The sequence below is a fragment of the Acanthochromis polyacanthus genome, chromosome 21, assembly GCF_021347895.1.
Source record: "Acanthochromis polyacanthus isolate Apoly-LR-REF ecotype Palm Island chromosome 21, KAUST_Apoly_ChrSc, whole genome shotgun sequence".
Classification (NCBI taxonomy): domain Eukaryota; kingdom Metazoa; phylum Chordata; class Actinopteri; family Pomacentridae; genus Acanthochromis; species Acanthochromis polyacanthus.
In genome coordinates this window covers 31,956,760-31,976,853 of record NC_067133.1, presented here as the reverse complement: position 1 = coordinate 31,976,853, position 20,094 = coordinate 31,956,760, and the positions used below count along the sequence as shown (strand labels likewise).

The 20,094-nt window shown below is 41.2% G+C and overlaps 1 protein-coding gene across 1 annotated transcript; it reads right to left on the bottom strand.

Moving 5' to 3' along the window:
• Positions 1-7,199: 7,199 nt before the first annotated feature.
• hao1 (hydroxyacid oxidase (glycolate oxidase) 1) lies at positions 7,200-14,224 on the bottom strand. Its single transcript, XM_022186833.2, has 7 exons — positions 14,065-14,224; positions 13,601-13,862; positions 13,294-13,466; positions 9,873-9,964; positions 8,059-8,217; positions 7,907-7,976; positions 7,200-7,424 (listed from the first exon to the last, which is right to left on the bottom strand). Exons 1-7 carry the CDS (start codon positions 14,222-14,224, stop codon positions 7,357-7,359), a joined length of 984 nt encoding a protein of 327 aa, XP_022042525.1. The 3' UTR covers positions 7,200-7,356.
• Between the last annotated feature and the right edge of the window lie 5,870 nt (positions 14,225-20,094).

Genomic DNA, 20,094 nt, shown 5'->3' with positions numbered 1-20,094 from the left:
TATGCTGTCCATTCAATTCCTTGAAACAGAACACCTTAAACATCCTTTGCCTTCATGAAGATCACATTTTAAGTCATTCTGAAGAAGCAACTTATGTGACATCATGAATTCCACCTTGATGCAGCCTTCATGATTTTTCTGTGCTTAAAATACTGATCGTGACATTGAATGAACAGATTCGTCAAATATGCTGTCCATGCAATTCCTTCAAACAAGAACACCTTAAACATCATTTGCCTTAATGAAGATCACATTGAATGCACAGATTTGGTCAAATATGCTGTCCATGCAATTCTTTCAAACAAGAACGTCTTAAACATCATTTGCCTTCATGAAGCTCACATTTCAAGTCATTCTGAAGAAGAAAGTTGTTTGTCATCATGAATTCCACGCAAATACAGCATTGTGATGTTTCTGCGCTTCAAATGCTGGTCCTGAGCTTAACTGCACAGTTTGGTCAAATATGCTGTCCATTCAATTCCTTGAAACAGAACACCTTAAACATCATTTGCCTTCATGAAGATCACATTTCAAGTCATTCTGAAGAAGAAACTTGTTTGTCATCATGAAATCCACGTAAATACAGCATCGTGATGTTTCTGCGCTTCAAATGCTGGTCCTGAGCTTAAATGCACAGATTTGGTCAAATATGCTGTCCATGCAATTCTTTCAAACAAGAACATCTTAAACATCATTTGCCTTCATGAAGCTCACATTTCAAGTCATTCTGAAGAAGAAACTTGTTTGTCATCATAAATTCCACGTAAATACAGCATTGTGATGTTTCTGCGCTTCAAATGCCAGTCCTGAGCTTAAATGCACAGTTTGGTCAAATATGCTTTCCATTCAATTTCTTGAAACAGAACACCTTAAACATCATTTGCCTTCATGAAGATCACATTTCAAGTCATTCTGAAGAAGAAACTTGTCATCATGAAATCCACGTAAATACAGCATCGTGATGTTTCTGCGCTTCAAATGCTGGTCCTGAGCTTAAATGCACAGATTTGGTCAAATATGCTGTCCATGCAATTCTTTCAAACAAGAGCGTCTTAAACATCATTTGCCTTCATGAAGCTCACATTTCAAGTCATTCTGAAGAAGAAACTTGTTTGTCATCATGAAATCCTTCGTAAATACAGCATCGTGATGTTTCTGCACTTCAAATGCTGGTCCTGAGCTTAAATGCACAGATTTGGTCAAATATGCTGTCCATTCAATTCCTTGAAACAGAACAACTTATACATCATTTGCCTTCATGAAGATCACATTTCAAGTCATTCTGAAGAAGAAACTTTTTTATCATCATGAAATCCACATAAATACAGCATTGTGATGTTTCTGCGCTTACATTGCTGGTCCTGAGCTTAAATGCACATTTTGGTCAAATATGCCGTCCATTCAATTCCTTGAAACAGAACACCTTAGACATCATTTGCCTTCATGAAGATCACATTTCAAGTCATTCTGAAGAAGAAACTTATGTGACATCATGAATTCCACCTTGATGCAGCCTTCATCATTTTTTCTGTGCTGAAAATACTGATCGTGACATTGAATGCACAGATTCGTCAAATATGCTCTCCATTCAATTCCTTGAAACAGAACACCTTAAACATCATTTGCCTTCATGAAGATCACATTTCAAGTCATTCGGAAGAAGAAACTTGTTTGTCATCATGAAATCCACGTAAATACAGCATTGTGATGTTTCTGCGCTTACAATGCTGGTCCTGAGCTTAAATGCACATTTTGGTCAAATATGCTGTCCATTCAATTCCTTGAAACAGAACACCTTAAACATCATTTGCCTTCATGAAGATCACATTTCAAGTCATTCTGAAGAAGAAACTTGTTTGTCATCATGAAATTCACGTAAATACAGCATTGTGTTGTTTCTGCGCTTCAAATGCTGGTCCTGAGCTTAAATGCACATTTTGGTCAAATATGCCGTCCATTCAATTCCTTGAAACAGAACACCTTAGACATCATTTGCCTTCATGAAGATCACATTTCAAGTCATTCTGAAGAAGAAACTTATGTGACATCATGAATTCCACCTTGATGCAGCTTCATCATTTTTTCTGTGCTGAAAATACTGATCGTGACATTGAATGCACAGATTCGTCAAATATGCTCTCCATTCAATTCCTTGAAACAGAACACCTTAAACATCATTTGCCTTCATGAAGATCACATTTCAAGTCATTCGGAAGAAGAAACTTGTTTGTCATCATGAAATCCACGTAAATACAGCATTGTGATGTTTCTGCGCTTACAATGCTGGTCCTGAGCTTAAATGCACATTTTGGTCAAATATGCTGTCCATTCAATTCCTTGAAACAGAACACCTTAAACATCATTTGCCTTCATGAAGATCACATTTCAAGTCATTCTGAAGAAGAAACTTGTTTGTCATCATGAAATTCACGTAAATACAGCATTGTGTTGTTTCTGCGCTTCAAATGCTGGTCCTGAGCTTAAATGCACATTTTGGTCAAATATGCTGTCCATTCAATTCCTTGAAACAGAACACCTTAAACATCATTTGCCTTCATGAAGATCACATTTTAAGTCATTCTGAAGAAGCAACTTATGTCACATCATGAATTCCACCTTGATGCAGCTTTCATCATTTTTCTGTGCTTAAAATACTGGTTGTGAGATTAAATGCACAGATTGGTCAAATATGCTGTACATGCAATTCCTTCAAACATGAACATTTTCATGAAACTCGAACTCCATGTTCCCACAAATTTGTCGTTCAGAATGGCTTGAAATATAAAGACAAATGATGTTTAACTTGATGTGGTTTGAATGAATTGCGGGCATAACAAGATTAGTGTGCATTTTTAGCTCGGAAGACCTTTTAAAGAGCATAAAAGTCTTGAAGGCTGCATTCACGTGAAATTCGTGTTGACACACAAATTTCTTGTTTAGAATGACTTGAAATGTGATAAATATGAAGACAAATGTTGTTGAAGTTGATTTAAAGGAACTGTGTACATATTGTACCAAAGTGTGCATTTCAGCTCCAGAACAGCATTTGAAGCATGTAGAAATCATAATGACTGAACTTGAACTTCATGTTGACACTCAAATTTCCTTTTCAGAATAGCTTTAGATGTGATAAATATGAAGACAATTGATATTTAAGTTGATTTGTTTTTAAGGCATTGCGGAAACAACACTTTTGACAATGATGTGCATTTCACCTCAAGAGCAGCATTTTGACAGTGTAAACATTCTGAGTGCTGCATTAACTGGATCATCATGTTCACAAACAAATTTTGTCTTTGTGGCATGTGCATTCCACGGCCCTACTGGACAGTAAGAGAAAATGTACAAAGTTCAAGAGAGGGTTAGAGAAAAGACCATCAGATACAGGGGAAGATAGTGAACGAATTGTTTAAGCAGGAAGGAAGCTAAAGCAATTGTGATAAATGTGAAGGCAAATGGTGTTTATTTTTGATTTAGTTTCAATCATCATGACAACACATTGACCACAATGTGAATTCCGCATTCTGAACATCTGAAAATCATGACTGCTGCATTAACCCCAACGCTAACCCTCATAGTGTGAAACCCAATAAAATGTCACCTATTCCTATTCAATTGCTGGGCGAGAGTTGAGAACCGAGAACCTGTTCGCCTAATATGAATATGCCAACTCCAAATAATCCCACATCAATATTGTGAACGTTACGTCAACTAACGTTGTCTTGACACAGGATCAGTGATCAGAGGTTAACTATTGTTTGCTTCATAGCTTGTTAACTAAGCCACTGCTCATTTAACAAGCTATGTGACAGCATCCTGAGGAAAGCAGCAGTTACGTGGGAGATTTTGAATACAAGTCCCTTGAATACAAGTCCCTGTGTAAAGGACTTGAATACAAGTCCCTTACACAGCGACCTATTTAATCAGATATTACCATATCTGGAGTCTGGAGTCTTACAGCTGCTGTCTACTATTTGAGAGTCTGGAGAAGTCTCCCTTATGTCCCGCAGAGGAGCAGCAGCTGGATGGAGGATTTAAATTTTCCTTGAAGATACAATAAATTGTTAACATAATTAATGCCAGTCTAAAACTGATTTAAATGATAAAAGTAACACAATGAAGTAAAGCATACTGGTAATGTGCAGCTACTTTTTATCATTTCAAGCGAAAATGCTGATTGATCTTTGATTTTTCAGCTTTGCAGATGTAGAGATTCAATTCATTCATTTCCTATACACAGATTTATTTGGTTTCTTTTCTGTGGCTTTTAGTTGTCACTCAAATAAAACAAGGCATTTAGCACTGATGGAAATTACGAGCGAAAAGTCCTAGGCATTTGGAAATGTGGTCCGCCAAACATAACTCAACCCCAACCATAATTTCTAACCCTTGTCGGTCAGTATAGCCTTCTTTAACCCTTGCCTCAGGTTAAATCAGGACCAGCTCTCCGTTTAAAGGGTTAGATTCTATCTGCCTATTAGTATTCCACCTAACAGGTTTCAGCAGAATAATTAAGCTGGTGTCGAGGAATACTCGCCTAGGTCCTAACTGTCTTCTTCCAAACGTCTTACCCCTCTTACTCCAATAAATACTCTCTTACTAAGCAGCCCACCTAAGTAGTAGAATTGATTTATTGACCACGTTTGTTAACGACAGCTTTCCTCTTAAAACTGTGGCACTTGTTGATATTCCTAGGTTCGTTTTAGAGGTTTGGATAACTAACCTCAGGGGTAATGTTTAAATAACTAGTTGGATTAAAGTAACCTTTAAGAACCATTAGATTTAATGCACACAATCAACTTAATTTTTTACCACTATGCAGAATAGGTGAATCATAATCATTTCATTGGACTTCTCTTTAAATGCAATATAGCATTTTATTAAGCAATTATTAGCAGGGGCACAGCATTAATTCATGATTAAACAATTTAATTATTTCTGATTATTTCTTACTAAACTAAACTAAGCTGAGCGTACCTAAGAATCTTCTCTAATTAGTAAATTTAGGAGAGAGAGCGGACAGCGCGGCCAAGCTGTCACGCCCGGTCTTGACCTGCATCTAGTTGAGCCACTCGATCGACCAGTAGACTCGGTACGAAGTCTTCTTTGTGGGCAGAGGGTGTTCTTCCTAGGCAGGGGGAGTGGAGAGGTCCCGAAAGCCAATCGTTGGTCTGGCAGTTATCTTTAGTAGCAGCCGGAACACAAGTGCGGGCGTCTCAGCTGTCTTCTCAGTCGGATGGTGGTGGTGGAAAGCCCCCGTCTCATCAGGCTGTGGTGGGTCACTGGGTCCTCCAGCCCCTGGAGTGGAGCAGCCCTCTGCTGCTTCCTCCTGTGCCTCTCTGGATGTCGTAGGTGCTGTCTTCTCTTCATCTCTTTGGAAAACTGCAGACCTCTCAGGACTCTCCGTCTGGCAGAGTGTGGTCTTCGCTTGTTGAACAAAGTTAGAACAACTTTGCTTCCAACGATGTTCTCAGCGATCTCTGGAGCCTAAGTCCTGCATTGTCTTCACGTCTCTTGGGCAAAAGGGTCCGGTGTCGACTCTTCAGAACTCTGGCGATGCTCCCCAGCAGCTCCGGCGAGCAGCATCTCTCCCCTCCGGAGGAGAACTCCGAATTCAGTGTCTTTGACTCTGGGTTTTATACCCTAGCTCGACTTCAGCTTAGCACATACACATTTTCACACACAATTCTAACTAGTAGGTACACCCAATTAATTAATTCATAGGTTTAAGACACAACCTTCTTCCTAATACACATACATCAGTTACACAGAAATCATGTTTTTCCAGCAAATACACAGCATCCACCTTCCGTTGTTAACACACACACACACATTGCTTGAGACATGTTGCCAAGACCATATTTGGCCACAGAACTTCCTCAATGTCCTCCTTTCTGCAGTGTCATGGTGACTTCTGCTTTTTGCCCTGCACACAGCTCAGAACAACACAGATTACTTCCATTCAAAACTCATTTAGTTACACTGAATCACTTTTTAAATCATTCTTCTTAGCATGATCAAATAAAATTTTCATTCTCTTCTATAGCAATCATCATTTTCAGAATATATATCAGCTTATTAAATCATTCTTGCATCAAGCATAAGCATAATCATGTGGTTAACTTAGATAGTTTCTCATTTTAACTTTTCATTGGTTTGCTTAAAGCTTTTATTTAGGTGGTGGTTGCTCCTGGGATCTCAAATAACTAGGCCCCACTTGACACCCTAAACCTCTCTCTACCCTAATGTGAACCTGAACCCTAACACTAACTCCCTAACCCTACCTGAACCCTAACGTGACCATCACCGTAACTCTAACAATCATCGTCCGAAACCCACAAAAGTTTCACTACAAACCTATCCCAAATGATACAGAATGAAACGACCTTTTAACCATTTCTGGGGAGTGGCACTTAGCTAAAACTTCCTCGCTTCCACATTGAAAATGAATGGGCGAATATTTCCACAAAAATCTTCTGAACGAAAGCTTCTAGACTTTTGGAAATGTTATCCATCAAACTCAACCTCAAACCCTGTCCCTAACACTAAGAAACTAGCGCAAATCAGTATGAGATTTCTCATTTTTATTCAGACATGGTATCATAGAATTATTTCATTCACCTGTGTCTTGACATTGGTGTATCACCTCAAGATTTTCAGTGGCCCTCTCTTGCCATCCCCAAGAAAAATGTCTGCGCGACTAAAATCTCAAAATGACGTAACTGAAGGTCGTGAATCTTTTTCTCATGATTAAGAGTAAAAGTAAAAACATGAATAGGGGATTTAAAGGGTTACTTTAGCAATTTAGAACTGTAATTTCATAAAGTCAGAGGACTGACAAGTGGGAGACTGTAAAAAGACTGTTCAAAATTGATGCAGCAGAGGCAGAGACATCATTCATGTCTGTCAAGATCCCAAACACTGGATACTGTATTTCCCATTAGACAACTCAGTAGGTGTCTTATTACAATGTGTTCTGTGACAGCTCTGGACGTGCCTTGGCCCTCATTTTCCATTTATAATATTGCCACCTGAGTTATTATCTCAGACATGACAAAGGCCCTCAAGAGCCATACAGACGACCTGCTATTTCATGCTTTGTACTACTAACATGCTAAGTCAAAAACAATAAAAATTTGTGGAGTGTTTCACTGCCACTAGTAAGAGTCATGAAGTATGACACTTTAATCAGACATCAGTTCTGATGGTATAGGATTTTAATGGAACCAGTCGTTGCAGTTCTTTTTCACTAACATGACATGCGTACAAAACATAGCAAACGAATCTGACAATTGAAGGCATCCAGTGAACCATCAAAAATGTGTTGTCCTGTATTGTCTGCCGACGATTATTCTCTCACATCCTAGAGGTGAACTCCATTCTCCTGACCAGGGATCTGCTGACCTCTGCTACAGAGCGACAACCTACAGACACACATACAGTAGACATTTAATTGTTTTGCATTAATTTCTGGGAGACTTAAGTCTAATTGTTATTGTAACTTTAAACAATTTCTGCACAGTGGAGCAGCGGTTAGCACGTTCGCCTTGCAGCAAGAAGATCCCTGGTTCAAATTCCAGGGTGGGCCTGGGATCTTTCTGCATGGAGTTTGCATGTTCTGCCTGTGCATGAGTGGGTTTTCTCCGGGTACTCCGGCTTCCTCCCACAGTTAAAAAATATGCTGAGGTTAATTAATTACTCTAAATTGCCCGTAGGTGTGAATGTGACAGTGATTGTTTGTCTGTATATGTAGCCCAGCGACAAACTGGCCAGGGTGTCCCCGCGACCCTCGTGAGGATAAAGCGGTGCATAGAGAATGGATGGATTTACAAACACGCACGCACACACATGCACAGACGGACGCACGCACGCACACGTACACACACATGGAGTTCGTGTTTGTTACCGGACAGGGCCATAGCTAGTCGCAGCTCCTCTTTTAGAAGTTCCAGAATATCAGTCACTCCTTGTTCTCCCTGGAAACATAAAAAACAGAGGTGATGCCAGTATAGCCAAAAGATATATTCACTGAGATTGTAGATCAGTTTGGTGTTTCACCTGACAGGCAAGGCCCCATAGAATTGGTCTGCCGATGAAGACAGCTTTTGCTCCAAGAGCCAATGCCTTCAAGATGTCTGTCCCTCGTCTCACTCCTCCATCCATGTAGACTTCACAGCAGCCCTGCACTGCTGTTACTACTTCCTCCAACACATCCAACTACATATACACAAACAGACACTTTACACTACATAGAAACTGGTGGTTAACTTCATGCACAATACTTTTGCTTTCCTGGTCAATTCCAAGTGTACTAATACTTGAATGTGTACATTGAGTTTAGTGTGGGATGCATGTAATCATGCACATTTTAGGCAAGAAAACTGTTGTCGCTAATGCCCTACCAAACTAGTTGATACAGGTGTCAATAGTCAATAGTGAGGATATGGCTGAAGTTTCTCAAAAACTCAAAAATTTTAATTCATACTACAGTTTCATACTGGAATCTCTTGTGCCTTGAGATTATGCTGTTTAAATTATCTTGTGTTCTTGATATTAAAATGCATAGTACATGCATGTTTTTCAAACACTGAGGAAAAAGGTGATATAGTTGTTCACAAGACAGTGAAATTATGGGCACAGCCTCATAGTTTTTTTTCTTTAAGTTTTTAATAGTGGCTATGTCAGGGCCCCTTCTCAGCCTCGGCATCTTCCCCCAGTTGATCCCCATTTTCTCCCTCTGTTCTCCTTCTGTCTGTGGGCCAGAACCATCAAGAGCTGGACATCTACAGCCGAGCTCTCTTCATCTCCTGAGCAGGCATTGAAGTTGCTGTGTTCGTTCTTATGTACGCCGTCTCAGCAGTACGTCACGCTGTGCTTCACCACGCTCTTCTTTCATTTTGACTATTCACACTTTTCGGAGACCTTCTTAATCGACTACTACTACTCCTGCTCTCCGTTGCACTCACTCTTCAGCACGGCTGCAAATAAATCTTTGATTTCATCAGCAGGTATCCTAGACAGCTGCAGATCAGCTACCTGTCTCATCACCCTCTCCAATAAAGACAGGTTTCTCATTCCACTCCCTGTCGGATAATAAACACAGCTCACGCTGTTCGTTTGCCTAGTCCCTGCACATTTTTGTATCTCGTATTCTCTGACCTGCATAACATAACTGTCTGCCTGACCGCACTGTCAAAGTCCTTCCTGTTCCTGCCGTCTGCTGGAAGATCCGATCGGCTCTGTCCTGCCCGGACGCTCGCCTCTCTGCAATAACGGGTTTCCGGACCACTTCCATCCTGACCTCTGGGATTCTGTCCTCCACCCCTCTCCTCTGGCTCTCCCCTCGTCAGTCGCCACTCCACCAGCCACTGCCACTAAATGAATTGTGCAGATGGCTCAGGCGACGGGAGTGGAGAGCCAAGACAGGTCCCTGGAAGCCAGCATATATAGTAGAGGTGGAGCAGCGGGACGGGGTGCTCCACATCTCAGTGATTTTATCTGACCAATCCCAGCACCTTGAAGAGAACAGTTGTCACATATAGCTCAGTTCCTAGCTTTAGTTATTTATTCCCCACTAGTTTGAGTTCCTATTCATTAGGTGTTTTATACTTTTCCCCCACAGGTGGACTCCTGTGGGTTCACAACTGGCCTCCCTGACAGGCTAGGCCTAAAGATGTAAGACAATCTGAGGGCTGATACCTGAGGTTAAAATGCTGCAGATGTGCTGCTGTAATTATAACCCTGACACTTGAAGTATGTTGGTGTAGTTTTTGTTTCTCTATTTGAAACAAAAACACTATGAGATCCTGATATTTTATTAAAAACCATAACACGAAAAAACAACACAAAACAATACACACACATGCACAGACCGTAGCAGGAACTCCATCCAATTGTCGAGCTCCATGGTTGGACACAAGGATGCCATTTACACCGTATCTCACAGCCTGAAGAGCATCCTCACCTGACACACACACAAGAGATAAACATGTTAAGCATAAACAGTGCCAGACACAAAATTTTAGGGGTAACTGTTAAATGTTGAAATGAAAGGTTTGAATTTTGTGGTTCTGAATGGGGCCAACTTACTTGTAGGTAGGACCACTATGTTGCAGACCACAACAGGTCTCGTACACAGGTCTCATTTCAAATATGTGTGTTTGAGCGACACTGTGTGAAATGATGTATGTTCATAGTTTCAGGGTCTACAACTGTTATCAGAATCTCCTGCTGAAAGCTGTACCATTACTCCGTACTCTTTCAAAGTACAGAGTAATAGTACTATTGTTGGTGGTATTTTATTTCCCGAATTGTGTGAAATAAACCCACAATAGAAAATCAGATATAGGCTCGTTTTTTGATTTTCGATTTCCAAACGAAAAACGGGACACGGCTCGTTTCCCGTTTTTCGTTTACCTTCATCCAAACGGAAATCGAAAATCGGATGGTTTCCCGTTTTTCGTTTACCCATATCAATCCGGAAAACAGATGGCCGTAAAGTACACGGAGCTACAACCACTACATGCAGCTGTCTTATCTCCAGCACTATCATGAGAAAGTTTGAAGCCATTTTCGACGGGATATGTTGTTTAGCTCACAGAAGACTCTGGGATAGAATTCTTTTGTTGTGTTTATGTCAAAATCTGGGACATCTGTGATGCTGAAAAACTAGCGTGTACAGATGAATACACTTCTGCATTGCAATCTAACCTAGGTCAGTCAGGATGTCCCAATAACTCGTTTAAGAGCTTCCAAATGCATAATGCTGCAGTGACAGTGCTGTAGGAGCTAGTGAGATAAAATTTCTCGCACATATTAGCTTCCCTGATTTGTCCCAGCATAGGACTTAAAATCTTTCATGTATATTTTAAACAATCATTCTCGATTGTATCTTAAACACCTCATGGGACCATATTACCCCCAACCGATCACTATGTTTTAAGGGTGCAGGCTTACTTGTAGTTCCTAAAAAATACTTTTCTTTTTTGTGAAAGAACTGTCAAGTGGGGCCTAGTTATTTGAGATCCCAGGAGCAACCACCACCTAAATAAAAGCTTTAAGCAAACCAATGAAAAGTTAAAATGAGAAACTATATAAGTTAACCACATGATTATGCTTATGCTTGATGCAAGAATGATTTTAATAGGCTGATATATATTCTGGAAATGATGATTGCTATAGAAGAGAATGATTTAAAATAAGTTATTTGATCATGCGAAGAAGAATGATTTAAAAAGTGATTCAGCGTAACTAAATGAGGTTTGAATGGAAGTAATCTGTGCTGTTCTGAGCTGTGTGCAGGGCAAAAAGCAGAAGTCACCATGACACTGCAGAAAGGAGGACATTGAGGAAGTTCTGTGGCCAAATATGGTCTTGGCAACATGTCTCAAGCAATGTGTGTGTGTTAACAACGAAGGTGGATGCTGTGTACTTGCTGGAAAAACATGATGTGTAATAGGAAGAAGGTTGTGTCTTAAACCTATGAATTAATTAATTGGGCGTACCTACTAGTTAGAATTGTGTGTGAAAATGTGTATGTGCTAAGCTGAAGTCGAGCTAGGGTATAAAACCCAGAGTCAAAGACACTGAGTTCGGAGTTCTCCCCCGGAGGGGAGAGATGCTGCTCGCCGGAGCTGCAAGAGATGCTGCTCGCCGGAGCTGCCGGAGAGCATTGCCAAAGTTCTGAAGAGCCGAAATCGGACCTTTCGCCCAAGAGACGTGAAGACAACGCGGGACTTAGGCTCCAGAGTTCGCTGAGAACATCGTTGGAGGCAAAGTCTTTTTCTGACTTTGTTCAACAAGCGAGGACCACACTCTGCCGAAAGGAGAGTCCTGAGAGGTCTGCAGTTGTCCAAAGAGATGAAGAGAGGCAAGCACCCATGACATCCAGAGAGGCACAGGAGGAAGCAGCAGAGGGCTGCTCCACTCCAGGGGCTGGAGGACCCAGTGACCCACCACAGCCTGATGAGACGGGAGCTTTCCACCACCACCATCCAACTGAGAAGACAGCTGAGACGCCCGCACTTGTGTTCCAGCAGCTACAAAAGATAACTGCCAGACCAACGATTGGCTTTCGGGACCTTTCCACTCCCCCTGCCTAGGAAGAACACCCTCCGTCCACAAAGACGACTTCGTACCGAGTCTACTGGTCGATCGAGTGGCTCAACTAGATGCAGGTCAAGACCGGGCGTGACAGCTTGGCCACGCTGTCCGCTCTCTCTCCTAAATTTACTAATTAGAGAAGATTCTTAGGTACGCTCAGCTTAGTTTAGTTTAGTAAGAAATAATCAGAAATAATTAAATTGTTTAATCATGAATTAATGCTGTGCCCCTGCTAATAATTGCTTAATAAAATGCTATATTGCATTTAAAGAGAAGTCCAATGAAATGATTATGATTCACCTATTCTGCATAGTGGTAAAAAGTTAAGTTGATTGTGTGCATTAAGTCTAATGGTTCTTAAAGGTTACTTTAATCCAACTAGTTATTTAAACATTACCCCTGAGGTTAGTTATCCAAACCTCTAAAACGAACCTAGGAATATCAACAAGTGCCACAGTTTTAAGAGGAAAGCTGTCGTTAACAAACGTGGTCAATAAATCAATTCTACTACTTAGGTGGGCTGCTTAGTAAGAGAGTATTTATTGGAGTAAGAGGGGTAAGACGTTTGGAAGAAGACAGTTAGGACGAGTATTCCTCGACACCAGCTTAATTATTCTGCTGAAACCTGTTAGGTGGAATACTAATAGGCAGATAGAATCTAACCCTTTAAACGGAGAGCTGGTCCTGATTTAACCTGAGGCAAGGGTTAAAGAAGGCTATACTGACCGACAGAACTGTCGCAAACTCAGTGGTTGTGTTTAATCTTCTCTTCAAGTACCTCTAGTTCCAGAACTGCACATTTCAAAGTGTGGTCACTGCCTTATCAAACCTGTGTTTGTTGCTTTCTTTTCCCTTTTTGTTTTTGTCTCACGCATAGCTGTCTGGAAGGTTCCTTATAATGAAAAGTGAGTTTTTCTCTCCCCATTGTCACCTACTGCTTGCTTTTCAAATTTTCCTGTACAATATAAGGCCCACAGTTTAAAATATTCTGAAATTGCTTTTGTTATAATTTGAGCGTCACAGATAACACAACAGAAAGGAATTTTGTTTTGTAAAATAAATCAGAAATTTCACTTTTCAGAGAAAACTCTATAATCACTAGTGTGTGTGTGTGTGTGTGTGTGTGTGTGTGTGTGTGTGTGTGTGTGTGTGTGTGTGTGTGTGCGCGCGCGCCCAATTCGGTAGCATTACCATTCAGAATTCCTTTCACAATCACAGGTAGGTGTGTGTTTTTTTTCAGCCAGGCGATGTCATCCCAACAGATAGCAGAGTCTATTGCTTTTGCAACATACACAGCCAAGCCACTGTCATTGCCATAGTTTCCCTCAGAGAAAGCCAGGGACGCAGTTGAGAAGTTAGACAAGCTATGGACACACACCACACATTTGCATAAAACACAAAGGAGAGGGAAAAAAATAAGAATGGAAGGCCACCATACACCATCCATGGTAGAATTTAAGAAATCACATTTTCATCTATTGCTGTGCTTGGTTGCTACCTCAGGTGTGGGGGCATTTTAAAGCGGTTGCGCATGTCATCCAATCTCTTTCCCAGGTATGGTGTGTCCACTGTAACAAAGACAGCCTTATAACCCGCTGTCTCTGCCCGGCGAAGCAGTGATAGTGTAAGCTCTCTGTCTTTATAGATGTAAAGCTGCATCCAGAGGACACTTTCCACGGAGGCTGTTGCTGACATCACTTCCTCTATCGTGGAGGTGGCCCATGAGCTCAGCATCATCCCTGTTCCCACTGCTTTGCATGCTAGGAAGACACATATTGGGATACTGGAAAACTATGATAATACAAGGATTACATTAGATCACATTAGTCCATGGGCCAGACCAGATATTGGTACCACCTCAGGTGACCAAAACAAAGTGGTACAAAAATGTACATTTTTTAAGCATCGTCTTCTGCTTTCACGACAAGCTGTCTTTACTCTCAGGTTTCATTGTGTGCATACCTCTTGCTGTAGCAGTCTCTCCCTCAGGATGAGCCATCCTTTGCATTGCTGTGGCTCCAACACAGAGAGGCATGCTGAGCTTTTGGCCCAGCACAGAGACAGACAGATCCACTGTGGACACATCCCTCAGCACTCGAGGAACAAGATACCACCTACACATACATCCACAAATATTTTAATAATGTGCTGTATCTGCATTTTAAATAAACACTGCACATGTAAACAGAAAACAGCCAAATTATTTAAAAATTTAAAACACTATTTATTGTTTTTAGCCAGTGAATAAGAGCTATGACCAGCAATCTTTGAAGAAGAAAGATTAGTGGTGTTGTCACTCAGTTACATGACCGGTGTAACAAAGCACTCATTAACTACTTGTCACATGGCTTGGTCACTGCTATGTCACCTCTCCACCAGGGCTCTGGCTGTCACTGAAATGTGTTTTGCAGTAACTGGACCTGGTGTGCTCAGCCTACAAAAAATGTCCCTCATTCAGCTTTCTTTGTCTCTCTGACAGAAACTTCCCCTTTCCATGTGGCACAGACATGCTCTACATTGACACACACATTATAACATCTGGTTTTTGGTTAAAAAAAAAGCAAAAAAAAACATTTATGAAACAAATGGGGGCATGCTGTAGTTGATCCAACTTTAAATGTGACGTATAACAAGACGAGTATACTCCTCTCCAGAAATATTGGAATAGTGAGGCCAATTGCAGGCTGCACAGGCAAAACCCAAATTTGATTTCACTGTGCATACTCACTGTCCAGACCAAAGCAGTAACTGAGTGCCACTTATTATTGTTTGAATCATCGATGTAATAGGACACACCGGGACAACAAAACACACCTGTCAGTCACATTTTCTAATACTTTTGCTCACATGAAAAATGAGTAGGTTCATAGCTCTCATACCTCACACGTCAGGTGTGTGGCAGTTGTAGTATTGTTGAGCTATGCTGCCTGTTAAGGCAGCATTTTTGTGAATGACACCACAATCTGGTTGTCAGGAGACAAAAGCAAGTGTGCAAATTGCTGTTGTTCTATCCCTTGTTAGACTTTAGAGCGAATTCCCTTTTGGATTCACCAGGCGTTCAATGTGCAATCATATCCATCAAACCAACCACCTGAAACCTCAAGTGTAATTCGCACAGGACCAATAGTGTCCTTCAGCATCGTTGGTGCCTTGGACAGTCGATGCCCTTGCACCGCCTGTCCTCGGCACCTCGGTGCTCGGACCCTAAGAAGAAATTAAAGCTGCAAGCTTGATGACACCTCACCATTTTCACTGTGAATCCCCATCAATATGTCAGGGTTTATGTCACCACATTTGAGGTGAATCTGAACAAGAGACAAAGATTAATACATCAAAGTGTAAAAAATGACATTTTCTGTTGCCAGCAGGTGGCGCTCTGACTGTGAATGGATTTCATCATATGGATGTGATCAGGGCAGGAATCTGATCATACATATAAAGTTTCAGGCAGATTGGAACATGTTCAGGGCATTTACACAGCACTTGAAATTTCATGGCGAAGGATCAAAATTCCACAGACCGCCACGGACTCGCCCTTTGATTTTGGAAAAAGATTTTAATAACTGTTGCTCATTAAGGCCTCCTGTATGTACTGGTTGAATTTGAGGTGAATTGGAGTTTCCCCCAAGGAGGAGTTTGCTGTAGAAATAAATGAAAAATGGTCAAAATCTGACATTCAACGCAAAATAGCTCACTTCCTGTTGAGTTTGGAAAATCACCACCAGTGACTTTTTTGTTCAGCCTGATGTGCTGCATATGTGTACCAAATTTGGTAGGTGTAGGTGAAACATGCTGCCCGTGGGAAAGTGTAGGGGGCGCTATGGAGCCATTTTGCCACACACCTCCACAATTCCTTGCTGGTTGGTGACCCTAAGCATTTTCACCAGGCAATTCTGCGACTTAGGAAAATGAATGTGACGAGGGCTGGATTCTGAGCACACAGGTCAAATTTCAGGCAGATTGGAGCACATACAGGCTATTTATGCAGCACTTTGTGTCCATCCACCAGGTGGCGCTATCTCTGTGACTGTATATTGGTCTAATATACACTAAACTCATAAACTCATGGACTCTGATCAAACGTGTAAAGTTTGAGGCAGATGGCAGCATGTACAGGGGATTTAAATATGACGTCCTGCTTCATGGCGTAACATGAAAGTTCATTTGGCCGCCATGGCCACGCCCTTTGAGTTTTGTGAACAATTTTCACAAACATGCAACCTGAAGGCGTGTTGTATATATTGTCCCAAATTCAGGTGTTTTGGAGGTATTGCCTGGAGAAATCAATTGTTGAAAATGACAAAAATCACCAAAAATTCTGACATTTAATTCAAAATGGCGGACTTCCTGTTGGGTTTAGACAATGGCTCCAAGAGACTTTTTTGTTTGCACTGACGTGCTACATATGCATGCCAAATTTCATAGTCATAGGTGAAAGTCTCTGTGGAGCCTATTTTTTTAAATGCTGCAGGGGGCGCTATGGTAGATGCTGTGAATGTATTTTGCCATATGGATATGATCAGGGCAGGACTTTGATTAAACATGTGAGGTCTGAGGCAGATTGGAGCATGCAGAGGATAGTTAGACAGTACTTGATGTTTCATGGCGAACCATCAAAATTCTGGAGGTCGCCAAACTCAAGCGAGCGCGCACTGTGGAATTAAACCACCATTGTGTGGTTTTTTTTCTGTTGGTTAACTATTGTAGATACATTGGGAGTACTATTTGAAAGAGACAGTACTCTTTCAAACCTTTTGACTGTGGAAGAATCTTTTAATAACTTTTGATCAGGTGATTGTGTTGTATATCCTGGCAAAATTTGAGGACTCTAGGAGTAAACCCCGAGGAGGAGTTCGCTCTCAAAAATTAAAAAAATAGAGAAAATTTTTCCACGTAATTCAAAATGGCGGACTTCCTGTTGAGTTTAGGGGATGGCTCCAAGAGGCTTTTTTGTGTGTCCTGGTGTGCTCTATCGGCCTCCCAAATTTTGTGGATGTCGGTGAAACATGCTGCCGGGGCTGTTTATTAAACATACTGCAGGGGGCGCTATAGCACATGCCCTGCAGAGATGCATACAGTGTTATTCCTTGAGACGACTGTGATGTGTGTGTAAATTTTGGTGAGCTGTTGAACATTCTAAGCCTGTCAAAAAGTACTTTGTTTGTCACAAGAACAACGCGTTGGCACGGCAACAGCATTTCATCAAATATCAAAATCTTCACACTGTGGTATTGTCTGGGGGTGAAGAATCAGCTGACCAATTTTCAGAATGATATGAAAAAGTTTGGAGCAATGGTGTGTGCAAATGTAATTTCTAAACTTCTTGTTACCAAGACTTTTTCTAAAATTTTCACCGTGGATGACCTCACACTGGGCCTGGTGTCCAGCACATGAAGTTTGGGGCAGATACGATTAGGATTTGCTGAGATATAAACATTTTAGTCGTCATGGCGAGACATCTAAATTCGCCGCGCCGCCACAGACACACCTTTTTATGACACGTCACCATTTTCACTGTGAATCATCATCAACATGTTGAGGTTTATTTCACCACATTTGAGGTGAATCTGAGCAAGAGACAAAGAATAATAAATCAAAGTGTAAAAAATGACATAGCCTTTTGACAGCAGGTGGCGCTCTGACTGTGAATGGATTTCATCATATGGATGTGATCAGGGCAGGACTCTGATGATACATGTAAAGTTTCAGGCTGATTGAAATATGTTCAGGGCATTTACACTGCATTTGAAATTTCATGGCGAAGGATCAAAATTCCAGAGGCCGCCACGGACACGCCCTTTGACTTTTGAAAAAGATTTTAATAACTTTTGCTCATTAAAGCCTGCTGTATGTACTGGTCGAATTTGAAGTGAATTGGAGTTTCCCCCTCGGACGAGTTCGCTCTAGAAAAAAACAAAAAATGTTCAAAATCTGGAATTCAACGCAAAATAGCTCACTTCCTGTTGGGTTTAGAAAATCGCCACCACTGACTTTTTTGTTCACCCTGATGTGCTGCATATGTGTACCAAATTTGGTAGCTGTAGGTGAAACATGCTGCCCGTAGGAAAGTGTAGGGGGCGCTATGGAGCCATTTTGTCATGCACTTCCACAATTCCTTTAGAATATAAAATTTTTCACCAGTTCTGGTGTGTGTACAAATTTTCATGAGTTTTTGAGCATGTTTAGGCCCTCAAAAATGCAGTTGTTCTGAGAGACAAATGATAATAATTAAAGCTGCAAGCAGCGTTGAACGGGTCCTCGCATTATTGTTGGTCGGCGACCCCAAGCATTTCCACCAGGCAATGCTGCGACTGAGAGTGTATTTTGGCCCATGAATGTCACAAAGGCTGGATTCTGAGCACACAGGTCAAATTTCAGGCAGATTGGAGCATGTACAGGCTATTTATGCAGCACTTTCTGTCCATCCACCAGGTGGCGCTATCTCTGTGACTGTATAGTAGTCTATGAAACTCATCAGGACTGGAATCTGATCAAACATGTAAAGTTTGAGGTAGATTGCAGCATGTACAGGGTATTTACACAAGACGTCCTGCTTCATGGCGTAACATTAAAGTTCAGTTGGCCGCCATGGCCACGCCCTTTGAGTTTTTTGAACAATTTTCGCAAATATGCAACCTGAAGGCGTGTCTTATATATTTTCCCAAATTCAGGTGTTTTGGAGTTATTGCCTGTGAGAAATGAATTGTTGAAAATGACCAAAAACACCACAAAACTGACATTTAATTCAAAATAGTGGACTTCCTGTTGGATTTAGAGAATGACTCCAAGAGACTTTTTTGTTTGCACTGACGTGTTACATATGCATGCCAAATTTCATAGTCATAGGTGAAAGTCTCTGCGGAGGCTATTTTTTAAATGCTGTAGGGGGCGCTATGGCACATGCTGTGAATGTATTTTGGCCTATAAATGTGATCAGGACAGGACTATGTTTAATCATGTGAGATCTGAGGTAGGTTGGAGCATGCAGAGGATAGTTCGGTAGCACTTGATGGTTCATGGCAAACGATCAAAATTCTGGAGGTCGCCATGTTCACACATTTTGACTCTTGAAGAATCTTTTAATAACTTTTGATCATAACATCGTGTTGTATACCCTGGGAAAATTTGAGGTCTCTAGGAGTTAACCCCTAGGAGGAGTTCGCTCTCAAAAATAAAAAAAAAATAGAGAAAATTTATCCACGTAATTTAAAATGGCGGACTTACTGTGGAGTTTAGGGGATGGCTCCAAGAGGCTTTTTTGTGTGTCCTGGTGTGCTCTATAGGCCTCCCAAATTTTGTGGATGTAGGTGAAACGTGCTGCGGGGGCTATTTGTTAAACATACTGCAGGGGGCGCTATAGCACATGCCCTGTAGAGATGCATACAGCGTTATTCCTTGAGACGACTGTGATGTGTGTGTAAATTTTTTTGAGCTGTTGAACATTCTAAGCCTGTCAAAAAGTACTTTGTTTGTCACAACAACAACACGTTGCCACGGCAACAGCATTTTATCAAATGCTAAAATCTTCATACTTTGGCATTGTCAGGGGGTGAAGACTGGGCTGACCAGTTTCCAGAAGGATATGACAAAGTTTGGAGCAATGGTGTGGGCAAATGTAATTTCTATACTTCTTGTTACCAAGAGGTGGCGCTATGACTTTTTCTAAAATTTTCAGTGTGGATGTCTTCACACTAGGCCTGGTGTCCAGCACATGAAGTTTGGGGCAGGTATGATGAGGATTTGCTGAGATATAAGCATTTTAGAAGTCATGGCGAGACATCAAAATTCGCCGCGCCGCCACAGACACGCCTTTTGTTGACACATCACCATTTTCACTGTGAATCATCGTCAACATGTTGAGGTTTATGTCACCACATTTGAGGTGAATCTGTGCAAGAGGCAAAGAATAATACATCAAAGTTTAAAAAATGACATTTTCTGTTGCCAGCAGGTGGTGCTCTGACTGTGAACGTATTTCATCATATGGATGTG

What these genes read in the sequence shown, in the direction of transcription:
- hao1 (XM_022186833.2), bottom strand. Translation starts at nt 14,224, where the DNA reads ATGTGTAGGTGGTATCTTGTTCCTCGAGTGCTGAGGGATGTGTCCACA. An exon ending in AGAGACTGCTACAGCAAGAG is followed by an intron (nt 13,863 to 14,064) that starts GTATGCACACAA and finishes GTGTCTTCCTAG; the next exon opens with CATGCAAAGCAGTGGGAACA. An exon ending in TATGGGGCCTTGCCTGTCAG is followed by an intron (nt 7,977 to 8,058) that starts GTGAAACACCAA and finishes TTATGTTTCCAG; the next exon opens with GGAGAACAAGGAGTGACTGA.